The following is a 19,843-nucleotide window of genomic DNA, read 5'->3' as shown; positions in this document are numbered from 1 at the left end:
CACTTAAGTTGTCCTCTTGTCAATAACAGGTACCATAGTGAAAGAAAATTTGAAACCAATATTTAACAGTATAAATGGGTAACACATTTGCAAAAGCAAATCACTGCTTTGGTTAGGATTGTCTACACAGTACAGTTTTGTAGCCTGCATCAGTTGAACGTAGTATATATCATGATTTACTGTACACTTTTGAGGCTTTATTTAAATATTTTTTTGGCTAATTTACAATCACAGATGTTCCTGATGTGCATGTGTTTGGGAGAAAGCTGGAGTAGCTGAAGGAGACTCCAGGGACAGGAAGAACGTGTAAACTTCTGCTAGGATCTCAACAGGAATCTTGTTGCTGTGAGGCAACACTGCCAGTCCACCTCTGAGCCATCCCATTAACAACTGTTACTTGCTATCAAGATGATAAAGTACACAGGTCACCTACTCAACCCTGTGGTTCGAACCAGTACACTGAAATCAAAATAATTCATTTGATTAATACAATTTGAATTCATGCATCCCATGTCCTGTTTGCAAAGAAAAACATACTGCTTAGTAATCGTTACTATGCAATAACCAGAAACTCCTGAAATTGTCTATGATGATGATACGGTGAATGCGTGGTTACATATTTTTTGCAGTTGGTTTGACTAAAGTTGAGACTGGAGTGAGATAAACTTGTTTGTGTATGTTTTTTCTTTCTTTTGTGGGTTTCTTTTCAGGAGGTGACACAAACATAGTCTGTTATATCGTATTGTCCAAAGCTTTATTCAGCATTTTTTCTGTTTCTTTTTTACTATGTGCACAATGATGCTTTGCTTGTCCCTTTGAGTAACATTGTTGGTTATCAACAAAATAAAATACAAAAGAAAAAGGAATACAGTATTGGAAAGTAACCAAGTAAATTTAATTAAGTATTATATTTAAGTTCACTTTTTATGTTTTCTTTTTTGGCCGTTTCCTTTAGGATCTTTAGGGTTTCCATGGTCGATCATCTACCTGTCGCACCAACTCTCTGCATGTCCTCCTTCACCACATCCATGAATCTTATTTGAGGTCTTCCTCTTTTCCTCCTGCCTGGCAGCTCCATCTTTAACATCCTTTCTTTACTATCCCTCCTCTGTGCATGCTCAAACCATCTCAGACTCACCTCTCTATTTTTGTCTCAGTCGGGTTTTTATGTGCTTGATGTTATGTATTTCCATGTTAAAATACTGCACCTAACATTTAGTACAAACGTTTAGTTGCTAGTTTAGATTTAAAAGATATGAATGAACAAATTTAAATAGTACCATTTTTTTTATATGTGAAACTATCCAGCAGTATCTAAAATAATCCAGTGCATCACCAAATACAGTAGGAGTGTGGGCTTTAATGAGTCATCGTGACTTGGCAGATTAATATGATTCTAATACTGACTATTTTTATACTTCCACCGTCATAATGCTGGTCATCTTCTATGATGACATAGCACGGGCGTAGGAACAGTCTGTTGTCTGGACTGTGTTGCAGGAGGGAAGAAAATAAAAGCGGGACTTGCTGTCATGTAGTTGGCCTTCTTGCTGCGGGATCGATGCTGCAGATAGATGCAGGAAAATCTTCGTGATTGATTAACACGGAGCAAAGTTTTGGAGCGTCACAAACACAAACCTGGAGAGGCATCCGCCGGAAGCGGCTCGCCCAGGTGGGCGTCAGTGAAGACGGACCGAGGTCAGAGTGACGCTGAAGCTGTCCGGGTCTGCTGCACAGGTAATTTATTCTGTCTGTGTGTGGATGCAGTTTGTTCTTTGGTAGCTGCTCATGTGCACGAGCGAAAACCTGCAGCAGGCAGCACATGTGCTCAGAGACATAACGTAAGGAGGAGACGTGGCACTCGGGAAATCCTGAGGAGAAGTCTGTGGGCGTGGTCGATTAAGCCAAATAATAATAGTAATAATAATGTCCTACCAATTTTATTAATCGTTCCCTTCGACCTCAGTGAAAAACGTTATGCAGTCCGGGTGTGAAAGAGAAGTCAGATATTAGTGTGAGGGCGGAAGTGGCTCTGCTTAGGTGAAGCTGCAGAAAGAAGCAGCCCAACATGTCTGCAATATGTTGTTTAATGCATGCATCATCACCTCGTTACCAGTTTTATAAATAATAAATAGAAACATACATAAAGTGAAATTTATTACCCTGTAATGTCCTGCTGAAGAGATGATCCAGTTTTCCGCCTTCACTGAGATTTTCTGTGAGTCCGTTCTGTGCTGTTGCATTTTGGCGACATCTTATATTTAATACTGAGGTTAAGTGTCACAGCTAATCAAATAGTGCTGAGTGGATGACGGGTTTAATTCTGGCATGTTAAACCAATCGTATTGTTGTGTTTGATTGTACTGAGTACTCTGCATATTAGTTTAACCAACTCTAACATACTGTAACTTTCACGTACTAAGACAGACTGGTGAATAGCTGCATTCACAGATATATGTTATGTAACAGTGCTTATTAATGTATAAAGTAAGGCATCTTTCTGTTATGGAGAAACTAAAGAAAGAACGAAACATGAATGCCGCTCTGTGTGCTCACTGCTGAGAAATCGCTGACCTCTGAAAGTCGACATACCTGACACAGACCTTAGAAACTCAGGTTTGAGTGTTTCCTTATTGATAGAGTGGGTGAGTTGACTCTGACTGATTCCAACATGCTGGCAATCTGCCTGCTTTCATGAATTTCATGACAGTTAATTGAAACCTTTCAACAATCTTTGTGAGAGTCATCGCAGTCAGCAAGAATCAGAGCTGGACAGGTTTGGCTTCCAGCAGGTGACGGTAAATACTTACAGTCATTCTCAGATGGCAAAAATGTGTGCAGTGGCAAAAAAAACAACCCTTTTTTAAAATAATTTTGAGATACAGATATTTGTGTAATTAATTGTGTAATTACAGTTTCAAATCGTTATAGCTGCAATTTATGCACTGAGGACCTGTTTGAATACACAGTGTGCATGTGTGTTTCAGTGTTTCCTGCAGATGTTGCAGTCTGAGGAAGAAGTTCCCTGGAGCATGAGTCTGGACCTCGGCAATATTAAGGAGGAACAGGAGGATCTGCTCAATGACTCGGACGAAGCTGACTACATCAGGTTCTCAGTCACTGATGTTGCTGTGAAGAGTGAAGATGATGAAGACGGACCCCAGTTCTCACAGAGTAATCAGAGCCCAGCTGAAGAGAAAAACGAGGGAGAGCCTCCAGGCTTGTCTTCTTCTTCTGCTGCTGCTGCTTCACAGCTTGCAGGTATCAGGAATTTGGCTCATTTGATCTTGCAAACATTATTTTTGCAGTAAAAAAAATTAAAATAAAATTCCGCTCCCACGTCTGTTGGAGGTCTTTATCCTTCAAGCTCGGGTTCTCTACCAGAGGCCTGGGAGCTTGAGGGTCCTGCGCATAATCTTTGCTGCTGGAGATCTCGGATGTTGTTCCTGGGATTTAAAAAAGAGTCAGTAAGATTTAAAAATTCCTTTGCCATTTGCTTGTCAGGGCAGCACACGCGAATATTGAAGTCCCCAACAATAAGGACATGATCATATTTTGGCATAATTTCAGCCAACAGATCAGAAAAGTCATTTAAGAAGTCCTTATTGTATTTGAGGGGTCTGTAAACCACAGCACAGAGCACTGTGTGAGAGCGCCCTAGCTCAAACACACTCAGTTCAAAGCTACTAGGTGATGTTGAAAAGGACAGTGGTTTACATTTATACTGCTTCTTAAAAACAACCGCTAAACGCTGTTCCTGTGCTGCCATCATTAGTGTCTCTGTGCTGTCTTTCAGTCCAACTTTGCCCAGCCACTGGTAGAATTTCTGGATGTTAGCCACTTCCTCTATCTGCTGGTGGTACATACCGTGTAGGGACCTGTCCTTCCGTGATGGTGCCTCCTCTTTCTTGGGTTTTTGCTGTTTGAGGTGTTGTGGCCATCTTCTCGCCACCTTATGTACTTGTCTCATCCTGGACTTGTCTCATCCTGGACTTGTCTCATCCTGGACTGTGGTACTGACACTGACCAGTCCCCGGCCTCCTTTCTTCCGCTTAGCGTACTGTCTCTAGGTATTGTACTTGGGGTGAAACCCTCCATGCATGCACAGTCTCATGTCTTTTGAGATCACCTAGTTGTGAAAATCTTTTATGACACACCCTACAACCAAAAGCTTTCTCGTATTGATGTAAATATCTTCATGATTAACTCTTTGAACAGTAGTTCTGATAAGACTTGTATTAGCTCTTTATATGTTTTCAATCATTTCATTTGATCTGTCTCCTGGTCAAATCCCACCCATACATGAATATGAAAAGATATCTGTTCTGAGCTTAATAGTCCTTTTTTTCAATTGTATTTATTTTTTGTTACTCAATTGAAAGGCTAATATTTGAAGTCTGCGGATATCTTCAGATCAAATGTTATAATCTAAATATCTTACACATTTTATGGAAATGTATAACTTGATCTACATAGTCTTTCATTTTTTTAAAGCCCTTGTCAGTGTTTTGATGATGCAATAAAGGTGAGATGAACATAATTACACAATTATTAATTTTACTCAGTTTCCAAGAAAAGTTGCAAAAAATATTTATATTGCTCTAAATATTAATAAGCGGTCCAAGAAAATGTGTCAGTACACAGTCACAGCTGTGCTTGTGTCTTTATTGCTCCCTGCAGATGTCCAGCAGATCTTGGTGATTAAAGAAGAGGTTCCTTGGAGCTCATGCCATGATGACCTCCTCCACATTAAGGAGGAACAGGAGGAAATCCTACCTGGTTGTGAGGGAGAACAGCTTAATAGGCCAGAAGAGGATAACATCACCAGGTTCCCATTAACTGCTGTTTCCATAAAGAGTGAAGATGATGAAGAAAAACCCAAGTTCTTCCAGGCAGAGCCTCCAACCAGCAGCTCAGCTAAGCAGATAAAAACAGAAACTGATGCAGAAGACTGTGAAGCAGCAGAAACAGCCTGGAACGCAGATCTGAACACTCATATACACTCGAGGGCTGATGGAAAGGCTTCAGACTCTTATGAAACTGAAGTCAGTATTGATGATGACGATGATGAAGACGACGATGATGACTGGCAGGAACATTGGTCGGATTCTGAACTTGAAACAGAAGACAGTGACAGTGGCTGGAAGGAGAGCGGTACTGATGAGTCAGGAGTAAAAAGTGATATGAGAAGGGAGTCAGCAGAAGGGTCTACCAGCTGTTTGGTTAGTAAGAAATGGGTGAAGCAAAATGCAGAGTCACACATGACAGTCCTCACAGGAGAGAAACCGTTTGGCTGCAATGTTTGTAAAAAAAAATTTAGAGATCTCTACAACTTTAATAGACACATGAGAGGCCACACAGGAGAAAAACCGTTTAGCTGTGATGTTTGTGAAAAAAAATTTAGAGATCAGTATTATCTTAAGACACACATGAGAATCCACACTGGAGAGAAGCTTTTCACGTGCAGTGTTTGTGACAAAAGATTCACACAGAGTTTAAATTTCAAGACGCATATGAGAATTCACACGGGAGAGAAACCATTTAGTTGTGAGTCTTGTGGGAAACGGTTTAACCAAGAGGGAAATCTGAAGATGCACAAAAGACTCCACACAGGAGAGAAACCATTTGGTTGTGATTTTTGTGGCAAAAGATTTCACCAAGAGGGAAATCTGAAGATGCACAAAGCACTCCACACGGGGGAGAAACCGTTTGGTTGTGGAGTGTGTCATAAAAGATTTTCACAACTAGGTGATCTCAAAAGACATGAGACTGTGCATTCAGTGGACAAACCATTTAACTGTAGTATTTGTGATATAAATTTTACCCAGAAAAAGTATTTCGAGAGACACATGAATGTCCATTCAGGGGAGAGACCTTTTGGTTGTGATGTTTGTGGTAAAAGATTTAACACTAGGCGAAATCTTGAGATGCACACCAGAGTCCATACAGGAGAGAAACCGTTTGGTTGCGATGTTTGTAGTAAAAGATTTTCACAGATGGGAATTTTAAGGAGGCACATGAAAGTTCACATGGCAGAGAGACCATTTGGTTGTGACATTTGCAATAGAAGATTTAACAATAAGAGGAATTATGAGACACACATGAAAGTCCACACAGGAGACAAACCATTTGTTTGTGAAGTTTGTGGCAATCAGTTTGCACAGCTAGGAATACTGAAGAGACACATGCTAATTCACGCAGGAAAGAAACCATTTGGTTGTGACGTTTGTAAGAAAAGATATTTACGAGTAGAGGATCTAACAAGACACCAGAGTATCCACACATAAGAACATTCAGTTGTTCTTAATATGGTGAAAGATTAAAATGTAAAAAACATTTCAAGACATACCTGAGGGAAATCGTTTTGTTGTGATTATGTTAAATACCACCCTCTGGTTGTGATGAAAGATTAATGAAAATTTGTTGGTGGGTTTTTTAATTGGAAATTTTTACTATGACCAAATCTGTGTTTACTGTATGACAGTTACATATGTTAAATATGCAACATTGTTCAAAGCAAAGCTATAGTGGGAACTGATCTGGAAATACATATAGTATTTATTTTCAGTGTTAACTTTAGGGACGAATGACCAGAGCCTTTATTAAATCATACTAGAAACCTCTAGCTATAGGTTAACATGAATACACTAAGAGTGTACTCACACTGGGTGATCAGCTAACTTCAATGTGCTCGAGCTGAGATGTTCAGAACAACTGAAATGTGCTTGGACCTGTAGCAAAGCACAGTGTGAGCTCACCGTAAGGCTGTTAGTTCTCAGCATTAATAATGGCAAAGAAGCTCTATTAACATTAAATTTAATGTCGAATCAGTGACTAACATAACAATGTCAAATTGGCCTCGCCTGATTTCACCATGTCCAGATGTCCAGATAAATGTTCGCTTTGTTGGAAACTTTCTGCCTGGTTTGCTTAGAAAAAATAGCAAATATGACTTTGATTTATGCAGCTGTCACTTTAAAAGCAACAGGACATGTTTGGAAACACCGTTCATGAAAATAAAAGCTCTGTATGGGGGTTGAGGAGCAGAGCAGAGCACAATGAAGAGCTTTTTTTTCAGTTGTGATTTTAAGCATACGACTTTAAACAAAATGTGATGCAAAGTGACTGCTGACTGTCTAAGAAATGTAGAAAAGTGATATAAAATATGAAATACAGAAAGTTAATTGCATGCAGTTGAAGGCAAACATTTGCATTCATAAAATGTACTCTGATATTAATCAAGTCACAGCTATATAAACACATCTAATTAATATAAGACACAAACACTCCTGTAGCAGAAGAACACAAGATGATCACTGATGTATAATGTTTACACATATAAATTGCTGATATGTGATAGTCTTCTTTGTTCTATGTGTAGCAGTCATCTGACTTGTGTATGCACACAGGAGCTGTGAAACATGCTCTCCCTGTGTGCGCTTCTAGGGAGAAGGAGGAGATTCTTCTGTGGTTTGCTTGAGTAAATCGCTAAAGTTTTGTTTGATGATGAATTGCAGACATTGTGCTTTAAACGCTGAGGGTTTCTCTTACTTTGGCCTTTGTTATCAGGCCTTCACAGACCTTGTTCGGTTTCTATCTGATCCCGTTTCAAAGGTTCATTAAATAATATAAAAAATACTTTGGAGACTCAAAGTCTTTTATTTGGTTTCAGCTTTCCACCTCAACATTTATTATTTCTCCACACTGAAAACACAGAGAAGTCAATCAGAGACCAGGTTAGAAAATGTAAGTGAACCACTGCAGCAGTGACTTCTAGAAAAGCCTCTTGTAGACAGACGTTCCAGATTTTCAGAGAAACATAGAAGATCATTTGAAAAAGCTGCAAACCAGCAATTTCAAAAGCAGTCTGGATTTTAATTTAAAAATTTTGGAGTGTCTAAAAGGAACACCTCATGCCTTTTAGAGAAAAACATTTACCACTCTGCTGTTCATAAAATCTGCATGATTAGAATAGGTTTTACTTTGTTACATATCTATTTAGTTTTTTTTAAATCTCATTTTTCTTTTGCTTTTTTTGCTTAAGTTTGACTTGTTTGTTTCTTGCTGAAATCTGATGACAGTATGAGAACTTCAGGTCATAGAGGTAGATAGACAAATGTAGGATGGCAGTGCTGTTGGATTTTTACAGTAAAAGAGAGGCAGCAGAATCTATGACACTGTTCTTTGTCCGTTTCCTTTCCTTGGATGAAACCAACTACATAAATAAATAAATAAAATATTATATTATATTACCTGTGTATAGTACTCGTTCATGGTGCTGCTTTTTTTTTTTAATTATTTGGACTTTTGAAAGCCACTTCAGTGTCAATACCATTTTCATCAAAGATGCACTCAGGTCTGGGGACTTCAATTCTGTTTGTTTTACACAGCACCAAATCACAAGAACAGTCACCTCAAGGCGCTTTATATTGTAACGTAGACCCTACAATAAGACATACAGAGAAAAGCCAACATTCATATGACCCCTATGAGAAAGCAGTTTGTCGACAGTGGGAAGGAAAAACTCCCTTTTAACAGGAAGAAACCTCCGGCAGAACCAGGCTCAGGGAGGAGGCATCTGATACTACCAGTTGGGATGAGAGAAGGAAAACAGGATAAAGACATACTGTGGAAGAGAGACAGAGATTAATAACAAGTGTGATTTAATGCAGAGAGGTCTGTTAACACATAGTGAGTGAGAAAGATGACTGTAGAAGAAATATTGCAGCATAACTAAGGTAGGATTCAGGGTCAAGCAAGGCAAAAAGGAAAGTTTGAATCCTAATCTTAAAAGTAGAGATAGGGTCCGTCTCCTGAATCCAAACTGGAAGCTGGTTCCACAGAAGAGGGGCCTGAAAACTGAAGGCTCTGCCTCCCATTCTACTTTTAAATACTCTAGGAACAACAAGTAGGCCTGCAGAGCGAGAGCGAAGTGCTCTAGTGGGGTGATATGGTACTACAAGGTCATTAAGATAAGATGGGGCCTGATTATTTAAGACCTTGTATGTGAGGAGCAGGATTTTGAATTCAATTCTGGATTTAACAGGGAGCCAATAATGGGGAGGCAATATAGGAGAAATATGCTCTCTCTTTCTCGTCCCTGTCAGGACTCTGGCTGCAGCATTTTGGATTTACTGAAGGCTTTTAAGGGAGTTTTTAGGACATCCTGATAATAATGATTTACAGCAGTCCAGCCTAGAAATTATAAATGCATGAGCTAGTTATTCACTCTAATACAGGATATTTCTAATTTTAGAGACATTGCGCAAATGGAAGAAAGCAGATTTTATTGTAAACATAAATGGGGGGCTAGCAAAAAAGCTTGGGAACCACTGATCTCTAAGTGTTTCGTTCACTAGCAAACTGACCGGCCACTTTGTTAGGTTCACCTGTTCTGCTGCTCATTAAAGCAAATATTTAATTAACCAGTCATAAAGCAGCAACTCACTGCATTTAGGCATGTAGACATGGTCAAAATGACCCGCTGCAGATGAACCTGAGCAACAGAATAAAGAAAAGCAGTTTAAGGGATCTTGAAGGTGATTGTTTGGCTTCTTAGTAACAGCTGGGAGTCAAATGTCACCTACCTGAGTGTTGTTACTGAGCATGTCCATCACCTCATGACCACAGGGTTCCTATCTTCTGATGGCTGCTCCCGACATGACATACACCATGTCACAAGGTTTGAAAAACTCTGACTGGTGAACATGATATTGAGCACTGCACTCAAAATTATAAAAATGTTTCCATCAAGTTTGCCCAACCCAGTACTAACAAGGTGTACCTAATGAAGTGGCCTATATAGGGAGACATACGTGTTGTTCTTTTCTTTTCTTTTCTTTTCTTTCTTAAAAAAATATGAATATTATTTTCAGTATTTGACCACATTGAAGCATAATGCATAAAAACTGTTCAAAATTATAAGAAAATTATCAAAGAAAGTCGAAGAAAAAAAGAGCAGGCATTGATTTTTTTATTTTCTATTTACTATATTTAAATACATTTTAGGATTTCTGGGGAAAATATCTGATTGACTAATAACAACAGCTGAATGTCAGCTGAATGCATTACTATTCAGTAAATTACTGCGGGTGATGACGGGGGTAGGAACCGTCTACTAGGTGCACTGTGTTTCGGAGGGGAACAAAACAAAGGTCGGACAGACTAGCCGTGTGTTGTGTTTCGCTTGTAGAGGGATTTCTCCTCATTTCCGTGTCACGTATCTTGTGTTTTAGAGGTTTGAGAAGTTACAATCAGAGGAAAGGAGGATCGTAAAGTAAAGGAGCGAAAACACGGAGATCAGAAATGAAACTCGCCCGGGAGGACCCCGCGGAAGACGGGCGGGCTGATGCTGCCTGTTTCCTCCTCCTGTACAGGTAAATGCGAATATCTGACAGCAAACAGGCGTCCCGATTTTACCTGTATGGACCGGTGTTGTGCCTAAAAATGATCGTCTGTAAAAAGATGATTTCTGGTATATCCTTTATTTATCCAGTTAAAAAAAGTCTCATTGACATTAAAATGTCAAAAAACGTCATCTGACCAAGAGGACAGCAGAAATGACAACAAATATAACAATAGTTCTGTAAACATATTTCAAGTTGACAAAAAAGTACCGGATTGGTTATAATGTAAGTACAATAACCCCGAGTTATAAAGTTATAAAGATACTTGAAAATCAGTTTTTTTTTTAACATATAACCGCTTTGTAAACCATATTCACCGAAGTCTATTTACCAATATACATGAAGATGTTACACTTAAAGAAAGCATACAGAAACTTTGGAAATCAGTTTTTGCCATTCGATCACTTTTTGGCACAAAAAGTAATTGTAATTTTTTGGAATTTATCCTCGTTATTTGTTCTTAAGGGACTCCAAACACAGTTGGTGTGTTTTATAACTAACACGTGATCTGGACCCAGGCTTAAACTCGGTCCTGTGTTTGAGCCGAAACAAAGTCTTAGAGGATATTAGGGCAGTTCAGGGCGTTTTATTTCACTCTGTCCTTTTGCACAGATAACCGGCTGTTTATTGAAGAGTGAAAATTAAAGGTTTAATCACAGAAATGCTGCCATTGCATTCATATGCACCATATGAATGCAAATCACAAGCCAGTAACCTCACACTTTATATACGGGGTGGCTGTAGCTCAAGTGGCAGAGCAGGTCAGCCACTAATCAGAAGGTCGGTGGTTCGATCCCAGGCTGCCTCCTGGCTGCCAAATATCCTTGGGCAAGATGCTAACCCCACGTTTGCCTACTGGTGGTGGTCAGAGGGCCCGGTGGCGCCAGTGTCTGCCTCTGTCAGTGCGCCCCAGGGCAGCTGTGGCTACAATGTAGCTGCCATCACCAGTGTGTGAATGAATGGGTGAATGACTGAATGTAGTGTGAAGCGCTTTGGGGTCCTTAGGGACTAGTAAAGCGCTATACAAATGCAGGCCATTTACCATACGCAGAAACACTAGAAATTAACTTTACAAAGTGCTTTGGGTGAGAATGAGAATTACAGACGTAATTTAAAGGAGATTACTGATTCTGTGAGCCTTATCTGCTCAGCAGGTTCTTTCAAAGTCGAGGTCACCTTTAGATTTTGGACCCGATAGGAGGGCTGGCCCTGAGGATCTGAGGCTGCACGCTGGGTCATCTGGCATCAATGTTTTGTGCTAAATGTGAAAATGATAAGCAAGTTACACAAAAGTCCTGCTGAAAATCTTTCTATTTATTCTTATTGCTCATTAGTATTTGAAAACTCTGCAGAGAGCATCTCCAAAAGTTGATTCTGTTCATCTGGACGTAGCGTTTTGTTTGAGAAACGTTTCGTCACTCATCCAAGTGACTTCTTCAGTCTCAGCTGAACTGATTTTAGTTCATGAGCTGCACACAGACAGATTTGATCTCACGTGTAAAAAGTACCTGATTTATGATGTTTAAGACTTGTAAAGGTATCCATTATTAGACTAGTGACAAACATCTCTGCACGAATTATTCAGTTTCATTAACTTCATGCCATTCAGCATGAGAATGGTTCTGTTTCTACCATTTTCCACTCAACTTAAGAAACTTGTGAACTGTCCTATTTCAAAACATTTTTCACATTGGGTTCTTTTCAAAAGATTAAAAAAGGGAACGTAAACACATTGTAGGCAACTTTAAAGTGAAACTATTTCTTTTGAGGTTTCACAGAAAAATAAAAATGAATGAGCTTGTCTGTGTTTTATTGCATGTATTTAATAAATCTTACTTGACACTTTTAACACTTAAAAGCAAACAGCTGTTTGTTTTTGCACATAAAATATTTCCATATATACAGGATTGGCACTTAAAAAAAATCGTGTAATTTTTTTTACGATCACTGTTTCTTGTCCAAGTGACAATTTATCTACATGTACACATAGGTTTCTTAGTGGTTATATTAAGATAAGATAAGATAAGATAAGATAACCTTTATTAGTCCCACACGTGGGAAATTTGTTTTGTCACAGCAGGAAGTGGACAGTGCAAAAGTTATGAGGCAAAAATTAGAATACAATAAGAATAAATACAGTACACAGCTGTACAGAATAGAATAAAATAAAATACTATATACAGTAGAATAAAATAAATATACAATAAGATAAAAATAGAATACAAATACAAATACTATATACAACTGAGTAAAAATACAACGATGACAGAAAGGATTATTGCACTTAGTATTATTGCATAAGTAATTGCATTGAGTAACCGACTTATTATTGAGATTTGTGCAATCATAATTTCAGCCAGCTGTGAGGGGCTCTGCAGTGGGGATGCCTCGAATAAAGAGCCTTCATCCTGATGACCACACACGCTTCAGGTCTGAGTCGGCAAAAGTCAGGAGAGATCTGGGTGAGTGACACCATAATAACATGACTGATTAACACTTAGTTAAGTGTTAATTAAGCATTATTAAAGAGTGAAGTGATAATTAATAATGTATACTTGTCACTAATCATTTTATACAGTAGATTTGTTTATTCTTTTTTTGAAAAGCTTTTCATTATTCATCAGAATTTTTTGAGTTGTTAAAACTCTTATTTTAAATGTAAATCACAAAGTGAGACTGCCTGATTACTACTAAAACTTATCAATGGCCTGATAATATCAGCTGATATTAGCTATTTGCCAGCCAATCAGACTGACAATGGCTGATAAATCAAATGATCCTTGAAAGTTGAACAAGTAAAGAAGAGACAGGAGGAACACAGTTCAAACACTTTATAAGTGTTGCTGTTGCACAGACAGTCCACCAGAGGGCAGTCTGCATTTTTTTTAAATTAATTAATTAATTATTTTTTAATCTTTGTACAGCACTTTGTCCAACATTTTATTGTTATTAAATGTGCTATATAAATAAAGTAAAGTAAAAGCATCTTCCCTGTTTGCAATGCACATGTTTGGAACACCAAAAACACAGCAACCAGCTGATCTGAACAGAGTAGATGAATAACTACGCATAATAAGTGTTAGGAAAAGCTGTTTTGATATCATGTGTCTGAAGAAAATAAAACATCTGATTTTTTTTTTAAGTTGCCAAATATTTGTATTGGTGTTATAAATACTCCACCGGCCGAGCTCTAACCAGCACAGTGTCGGTGTCTGTTTTATGGATATCAAAGTCATTCCCCAATGTCCTCCAAAATCACAAATCAATTTCAAATTACATTAAAAAAAATACTAAAGAAATTACAAATTTGGTATGGCTCTTTGCAACTACGCAAAGTGACAGTTGAGCATAATGTACAGATGTGTTTTAATGCTTCCTGCAGATGTTCAGCAGATGTTGCAGATTGAAAATGAAGTTCCCAGCATCCCTAATCTGGACCAGCAGGACTCAGACCTCCTTCACATAAAGAAGTAACAGGAGGAGCTCTTGATGACTCAGGAGGCAGAGCAGCTAAATGGGTTAGGGGACACTGAAATTACCAAGGTCCCAATCACTGCTGTGATGAGTGAGGGTGATGAAGAGAAACCTCTGTTCTCACAACTTCATCAGGGACCAGCTGAAGCCAGCATAGAGGCAGAGCCTCGAAACAGCAGCTCAGCCAAACAGATAAAAACAGAAACTGTTGGAGGACCAGAATCAACCAGGTACCCAGATGTTTACAGTCATCTACATCCAAGTACTGATGGAAAGCCTTTAGACTCTTATGAGACTGAAGTTTGCATTGATGATGGTTGGCAGGAGGCTTTGTCCAATTCTGGACCTGAAGACAGTGACACTGTAGATTCACAGATGACAGAAAACACAGAAGAGAAACCATTCAGCTGTGATTTCTGTGGACAGAAATTTAAGAGAGACTCAAATCTTAAGACGCACATTAGAGTTCACACAGGAGAGAAACCATTTAGTTGTAAGATTTGTGAACGAAGTTTTAGAAATCAGTATAATCTAAACCGACACATGAGAGTCCACACAGGAGAGCAACCGTTTGGCTGTGATGTTTGTAATAAACGATTTTCCCATCCAGGGTCTCTGAAGAGACACCAGAATGTGCACACAGGAGAGAAACCGTTCAGCTGTAGCATTTGCAATAAGAAATTTAGACAGAGGATTCATTTCAAGAGACATATGAGAGTCCATACAGGAGAGAAACCATTTGGTTGTGATGTTTGTTGTAAGAGATTTAACTGTAAGAGAAATCTGAAGACACACATGAGAGTCCACACAGGAGAGAGACCGTTCGGCTGTGATGTTTGTAAAAAAAGCTTTTCACAGCCAGGAATTTTAAAGAGACACATGAGCGTCCACACAGGAAATAAGAGTCTTCAGCCAGATCAAACCAGAGATCTCCGATTGGCTGGTGCCATATCTGCATGGCCCACATCACAGCTGGTTCAGACACAAGACACAAGAGATCTAGGTAAGTGACATACATCAGTCTGTCTATAATATACAACAAATATTTAACATGTGCTTGTGGGGATAGGTTAATTGATTAATCTAAATTGTCACTAGGTGTGAATGTGCGAGTGAATGTGAGTGTGAATGGTTGTCTGTCCCTATGTGTTAGCCCTGCGACAGACTGGCGACCTGTCCAGGGTGTACCCCGCCTCTCGCCCTATGACAGCTGGGATAGGCTCCAGCGCCCCCCGCGACCCTGAAAAGGATATGCGGAAGCGAATGGATGGATGGATGGATATTTAATATGTAACAATGCCAATTGTTTTCAGTGGAAAACACTTGGTTTTCTGTGTTGTTGTTTTTTTTTTTCATTTTAAAATTTGTATTAGATTCCAAAATCATTTGTGTAATATTAAAAACTTTAATAGGATTTGTGTCATATGTTTCCATAATTGTGTGTGTGTTTCAGCTACAGCGGCAAGACCTGGACATCTTGCAGATGTCCAGGTCTTGCAGGTTGAAGGAGAGGTTTCCTGCAGCCCTAGTCATGACCAACAGGATCCAGACATCCTCTGTATTAAAGAGGAACAGGAGGAACTGCTGGATGGGCAGGAAGAGGCTGACATCACCAAGGTCCTAATCACAGCTGTTCCTGTGAAAACTGAAGACGATGAAGAGAAGTCACAGTCCTCAGAACTTCATCAGAGATTATCTGAAAACAACACAGAGGGAGAGCCTCCAACCAGTAGCTCAGCAAAACAGATAAAAACAGAAACTGATAACTGTGGATTACCAGAAGCAGACAAGAACCTGGATTTAAATATTAATTTACAACCAAAAACTGATGGAATTGTTTTAGAATCCTATGAGACCGATGTCAGTATTGATGGTGACGAATGGCAGGTGCCTTTGTCAGATTGTGGATGTGGGACTGAAAACAATGAGAAGGGTTTAAAGAAGAAGAAATCACTTGAGTCAGTAGTAAAAGGTAATGTGGACCGTAAAACCGCCAAAAAGAAATTTACCTGCTCTGAGTGTGATAAACAGTTTGTTTACAAGCAGTCTCTTCAGAGGCATGTGGCACGCCGTTCAGCAAAAAAGGCTTCGAACTGTTTGGTTAATAGTGCGTGTTTTAGAGGAAAGCAAAAAACTGCATCACAGGCCAGAAATCAAAGAGAAGCGAACCCACTGAACTGTGATCTCTGTGGACAAAAATGTACCAGTAAAAGAAATCTGAAGGCACACATGAGAATCCACACCGGAGAAAAACCATTTAGTTGTAACGTTTGCGGAAAAAGCTTTCGACATCAGTATACCATCGATAGACACATGCGAATCCATACAGGAGAGAAACCCTTTGGTTGCAGTGATTGTAGTAAACGGTTTGCACAGCTCGGCGATCTTAACCGGCACAAGGCCGTCCACACTGGTTTGAAACCTTTCAGCTGTATTGTCTGTGGTAAAAAATTTAGGCAAAGGAACCATTTTAAGAGACACATGAGAGTCCACACCGGAGAAAAACCGTTCATTTGTGATGTTTGCGGCAAAAGCTTTAATTGTAATAGAAATCTTAGGACGCACATCAGAATCCACACAGGAGAGAAACCATATAGCTGTGACGTTTGTGGTAAACGATTTTTAGAGCAAGCTATTTTAAAGAGACATGCAAGCATCCACACAGGAGAGAGGCCGTTTGTTTGTGATAAGTGTAATAAAACATTTAAGTGTAAGAGAAATCTTACAGCACACATGAGAGTCCACACAGGAGAGAAACCATTCGGTTGTAATGTTTGCAGTAAAAGGTTTACACAATCTGGGATTTTGAAGAGGCACATGAGCGTCCACACTGGAGAAAAGAGCGTTCGCCTGGTGGAAGCCACCGCCGTGGGTTCAAAGTCCCCAAAACTGGTACCAGCCACGTCTGAAATGGTGCAGATGAAAAGAAGTGTAGGTAAGTGACACACATTTGTGTAAACAATTTTTACTGTACATCAAGTATATTAAATCACTTTGTAATAGCACTGTCTCCAGTATGTTTGGGTGTCATATGGATTTTTTCCAATATTAGCTCTAACTGGAGATGAGAATTGAGGAACCGTTCCAAAATTCTTACATTTCACGAATTTTTAAACTTTTGCATATTGCAGTCAGGCTTCTGAGAGAACTGCATAACATTTGCACTGCCAAGACCTGCTACATGGACATGATGCCACTGGTTGACAAAGTGCTTTAAAAAACGCTTTTACTCATGTCGTGGAGCATAGGTGGCCACTGAGTAAATTCTGAATTTTGAGGTCACATTTAAATTGTAATTGTAAATATTTATTCCTTGATATACATACTAAAATATGAAACATGCAAATACCATCATATTAAATTGTGTTAGATGTGGGAAGCTAGATTTCTTAGGGAAAAAAAGAAATGTATTTCATGTCCAGTACTGTGCAGAAGTCAATTTCTTTATACTTTGCTAGAAAAATTGAACATGTGTGCAGGGGCTTATTGAAATATCTGCGAACATACATGAAAATATGAGACAAAACCAGAGTTTGAACAATTCTTACAGGCTTGAAAGTCAGTACTTGGCGTGACCATCTTTATTCTTTAACACAGCTTGAGCTCTCTGAGGCAGCTTTCTGTAATTTCTTTAAGTAGTCTTCAGGAATAGTTCTTCAGGCAAAGAACAGTCAAAGCTTCTTTGCATGTTTCTGGCTTTTGCTCTGTTCTGCCGGGATGATCCCACAGCGCTCCAGTGGTGTTGAGGTCTGGGTAATGGCTGTAATGCAGCTCCAAACCATAGACAGAAGCTTCACCGTGTTTTACAGATGGCTCTAGACTCTCACCATTGTACCTCTCTCCTGACCGCCTCTGTATTTTCTGCTGATGATTTGATCAAATTCGAATTCTGTCCATCAGACCTGTTGCCACTAATTTTCAGTCCAGTTCTTGTGTAAATGTTGATACCTCAGCCTCTCCCTGTTTCCCTTCATTAACAATAGCTTCTTGACAGGTTCCCTTCCACAGAGATCATTTCTCATGAGGCTTAATAGAACAGTAGATGGATGTGCTGAAGGGTGTGTCAGCTATTATTTTCTGAAAGACTGGGCCTAAGCAGCATTCTGAAAAACATTTTGACCCAACCAGTTGCGGCAGATGGCCGCCCCTCCCTGAGCCTGGTTCTGCCAGAAGTTTCTTCCTGTTAAAAGGGAGTTTTTCCTTCCCACTGATGGTAAGTTCTTGCTCATAGGAGGTTGTCTGATTGTTGGCATTTTCTCTGTCATTGCCGGGTCTTTACCTTACAGTATGATGTGCCTTAAGGTGACTGTTTGACACTATATAAATAATATAATATAAACTGAATAGAAGTGTACATTAAAATATGCATATTGAAACTTGTTTTCACAGGGTGATAAAATCAGAATTGAATTATGATTTTACCAGTTATTTCCAAACTTCTTGAATTAGTCAATATTTGGTTGTTGTTTGGTTGTTTTTCCTGCAGATGTCGGGCACACAGAAGAGACTCCCTGTATCCAAGAGGACCAGGATCCAGAGCCCCTCCATGTAAAGGAGGAGCAGAAGGAACTTCTGGCTGGTTGCGAAGACAAGAAGTTATATTTGATGGAGGAGGTTAAAATCACCATGTACCCATTTACTGCCGTTCCTGTTATGAGTGAAGATGAGGAGGAGGAGAAATCCAAGTTCTCACAGCTTCATCAAGACAATATTGACACAAAGCCTCCACCCAGTGTCCCAGCTGAACAGAAAACAGATGGGGAGGACTGTGGGGGACCAGAACCAGGCAAAAACACAGATCTCAAAAGTCATTTACAGCCACATAATGCTGGAACTGTCAGTATTGATGATAAATATGAAGATGATGATGATGTTGGTGACTGGCAGGAACCATTGTCAGATTCTGAACCTGAAACCGAAGAAAATGGTTAGCAGGAGATCAGGGCTCCTGAGTCTGGGATGTAACACTGCCCAAAAAAATCCTTTTCCTGCTTTCGAGTTTGCTCAACTCAAGATGACAAGTCATGTAGGTGAAAGGGCTTCAAGCTGTTTGGTTTATGTGGATGAGAGTTTAACCAAAATACAAATTTTAAAGCACACCAAGAACCAAAAGCACTCAAATGGTAGTGCTTGCAGTAAAAGATTTGCACAAGAGGAGATTCAGTGTGCTATAGAAAGTCATTAATGTCAGTAATGATGAATTTTTATGTTAGCACATAACTTGCATCTAAATTATTTTTCTTTTTTTTAATCTTAAGTTGTTATTGTGTCCAAATTTGCTTTCATCATGAGTTCGAAAACACTCTCACACTTACCACTAGAGCCACCAAATGGGGTTTATTTTGATCCTTTGGTATTTTAAAAATGGTGTAGGCATGGTGAAGCAGGTACCAGTTCAATCTGCCTCCTCCCCACTATGGTTCTAGTGTTAATCACATCATATAATTTCATGACATTATTTGGAACTAGTCTTAAATATGCAATATTACACTAATTCTGCCGAGGGAACCAGTTTGGAAATGCTTAAGTATAATCTTCTTTCAGTGGTTTTCAGAAAACTGACCACCTGTCGTTATTGGAGGTTCTGGAAGCAGATCGTCTTTCTGTCATTGAAAATTAAATGAAGAAGAAAAGACTCAGTTTAATTTTTAGCTACATGATTGTCTTTTAAATTGCAACTTTTGGAGGAAGTTTGAATGTTCACAAAATAATAAAATGTTCTCAACTGTTCGTATTTGTCCTGATCAGTTATGAACTTGGACCATTAAACCAGTTCTGGTCTGACAGTGTTACAGGTTTACTTACTGCTACAGTTGATGTTTTAGTTGCCAGTGTCTGTTTCTTCATGAGGTGCGTTAGGACCTTTGCTCACCTGCCTCAACCTGAGACCAAAGTTAGAGAACTAATGTTTCCTCAAGGTCAAAGGTTAATTATATCATACTGTGAAGGACATGGATGTAACT

At 39.2% G+C, this 19,843-nt stretch overlaps 2 protein-coding genes across 6 annotated transcripts; both read left to right on the top strand.

The window, feature by feature from the left end:
- Positions 1 to 1,503: 1,503 nt before the first annotated feature.
- LOC101468336 (uncharacterized) lies at positions 1,504 to 7,638 on the top strand. Its single transcript, XM_004565189.3, has 3 exons — positions 1,504 to 1,737; positions 2,988 to 3,261; positions 4,681 to 7,638. The coding sequence occupies exons 2-3, from the start codon at positions 3,000 to 3,002 to the stop codon at positions 6,285 to 6,287; spliced, it is 1,869 nt and encodes a 622-aa protein (XP_004565246.1). The 5' UTR covers positions 1,504 to 1,737; positions 2,988 to 2,999; the 3' UTR covers positions 6,288 to 7,638.
- A 2,524-nt stretch (positions 7,639 to 10,162) lies between these two features.
- LOC101466765 (uncharacterized) lies at positions 10,163 to 19,610 on the top strand. Of its 5 annotated transcripts, none has more exons than XR_003024508.2 (6): positions 10,163 to 10,376; positions 12,763 to 12,868; positions 13,789 to 14,883; positions 15,334 to 16,815; positions 17,875 to 18,093; positions 18,367 to 18,423. XR_003024508.2 is itself a non-coding variant. In XM_076887749.1 (6 exons), the coding sequence occupies exons 3-5, from the start codon at positions 13,896 to 13,898 to the stop codon at positions 18,065 to 18,067; spliced, it is 2,529 nt and encodes an 842-aa protein (XP_076743864.1). In that variant the 5' UTR covers positions 10,163 to 10,376; positions 12,763 to 12,868; positions 13,789 to 13,895; the 3' UTR covers positions 18,068 to 18,093; positions 18,367 to 18,498. The 5 variants fall into 5 exon arrangements, 4 of the variants coding, with proteins under 4 accessions (XP_076743864.1, XP_004565239.3, XP_076743863.1 ...); XM_076887749.1 differs by having other exon boundaries at positions 18,009 to 18,093; positions 18,367 to 18,498; XM_004565182.4 differs by lacking the exon at positions 17,875 to 18,093 and having other exon boundaries at positions 18,367 to 19,610.
- Positions 19,611 to 19,843: the final 233 nt, after the last annotated feature.

Source organism: Maylandia zebra, linkage group LG8, assembly GCF_041146795.1.
Source record: "Maylandia zebra isolate NMK-2024a linkage group LG8, Mzebra_GT3a, whole genome shotgun sequence".
Classification (NCBI taxonomy): Eukaryota; Metazoa; Chordata; class Actinopteri; order Cichliformes; family Cichlidae; genus Maylandia; species Maylandia zebra.
Note: the sequence above shows the minus strand (reverse complement) of the source record. Positions and strands in the feature narration are given on the sequence as shown.

What these genes read in the sequence shown, in the direction of transcription:
- LOC101466765 (XM_004565182.4), top strand. Translation starts at nt 13,896, where the DNA reads ATGACTCAGGAGGCAGAGCAGCTAAATGGGTTAGGGGACACTGAAATT. An exon ending in ACAAGACACAAGAGATCTAG is followed by an intron (nt 14,884 to 15,333) that starts GTAAGTGACATA and finishes TGTGTGTTTCAG; the next exon opens with CTACAGCGGCAAGACCTGGA. An exon ending in GCAGATGAAAAGAAGTGTAG is followed by an intron (nt 16,816 to 18,366) that starts GTAAGTGACACA and finishes TTTTTCCTGCAG; the next exon opens with ATGTCGGGCACACAGAAGAG.
- LOC101468336 (XM_004565189.3), top strand. Translation starts at nt 3,000, where the DNA reads ATGTTGCAGTCTGAGGAAGAAGTTCCCTGGAGCATGAGTCTGGACCTC. An exon ending in TGCTGCTTCACAGCTTGCAG is followed by an intron (nt 3,262 to 4,680) that starts GTATCAGGAATT and finishes TGCTCCCTGCAG; the next exon opens with ATGTCCAGCAGATCTTGGTG.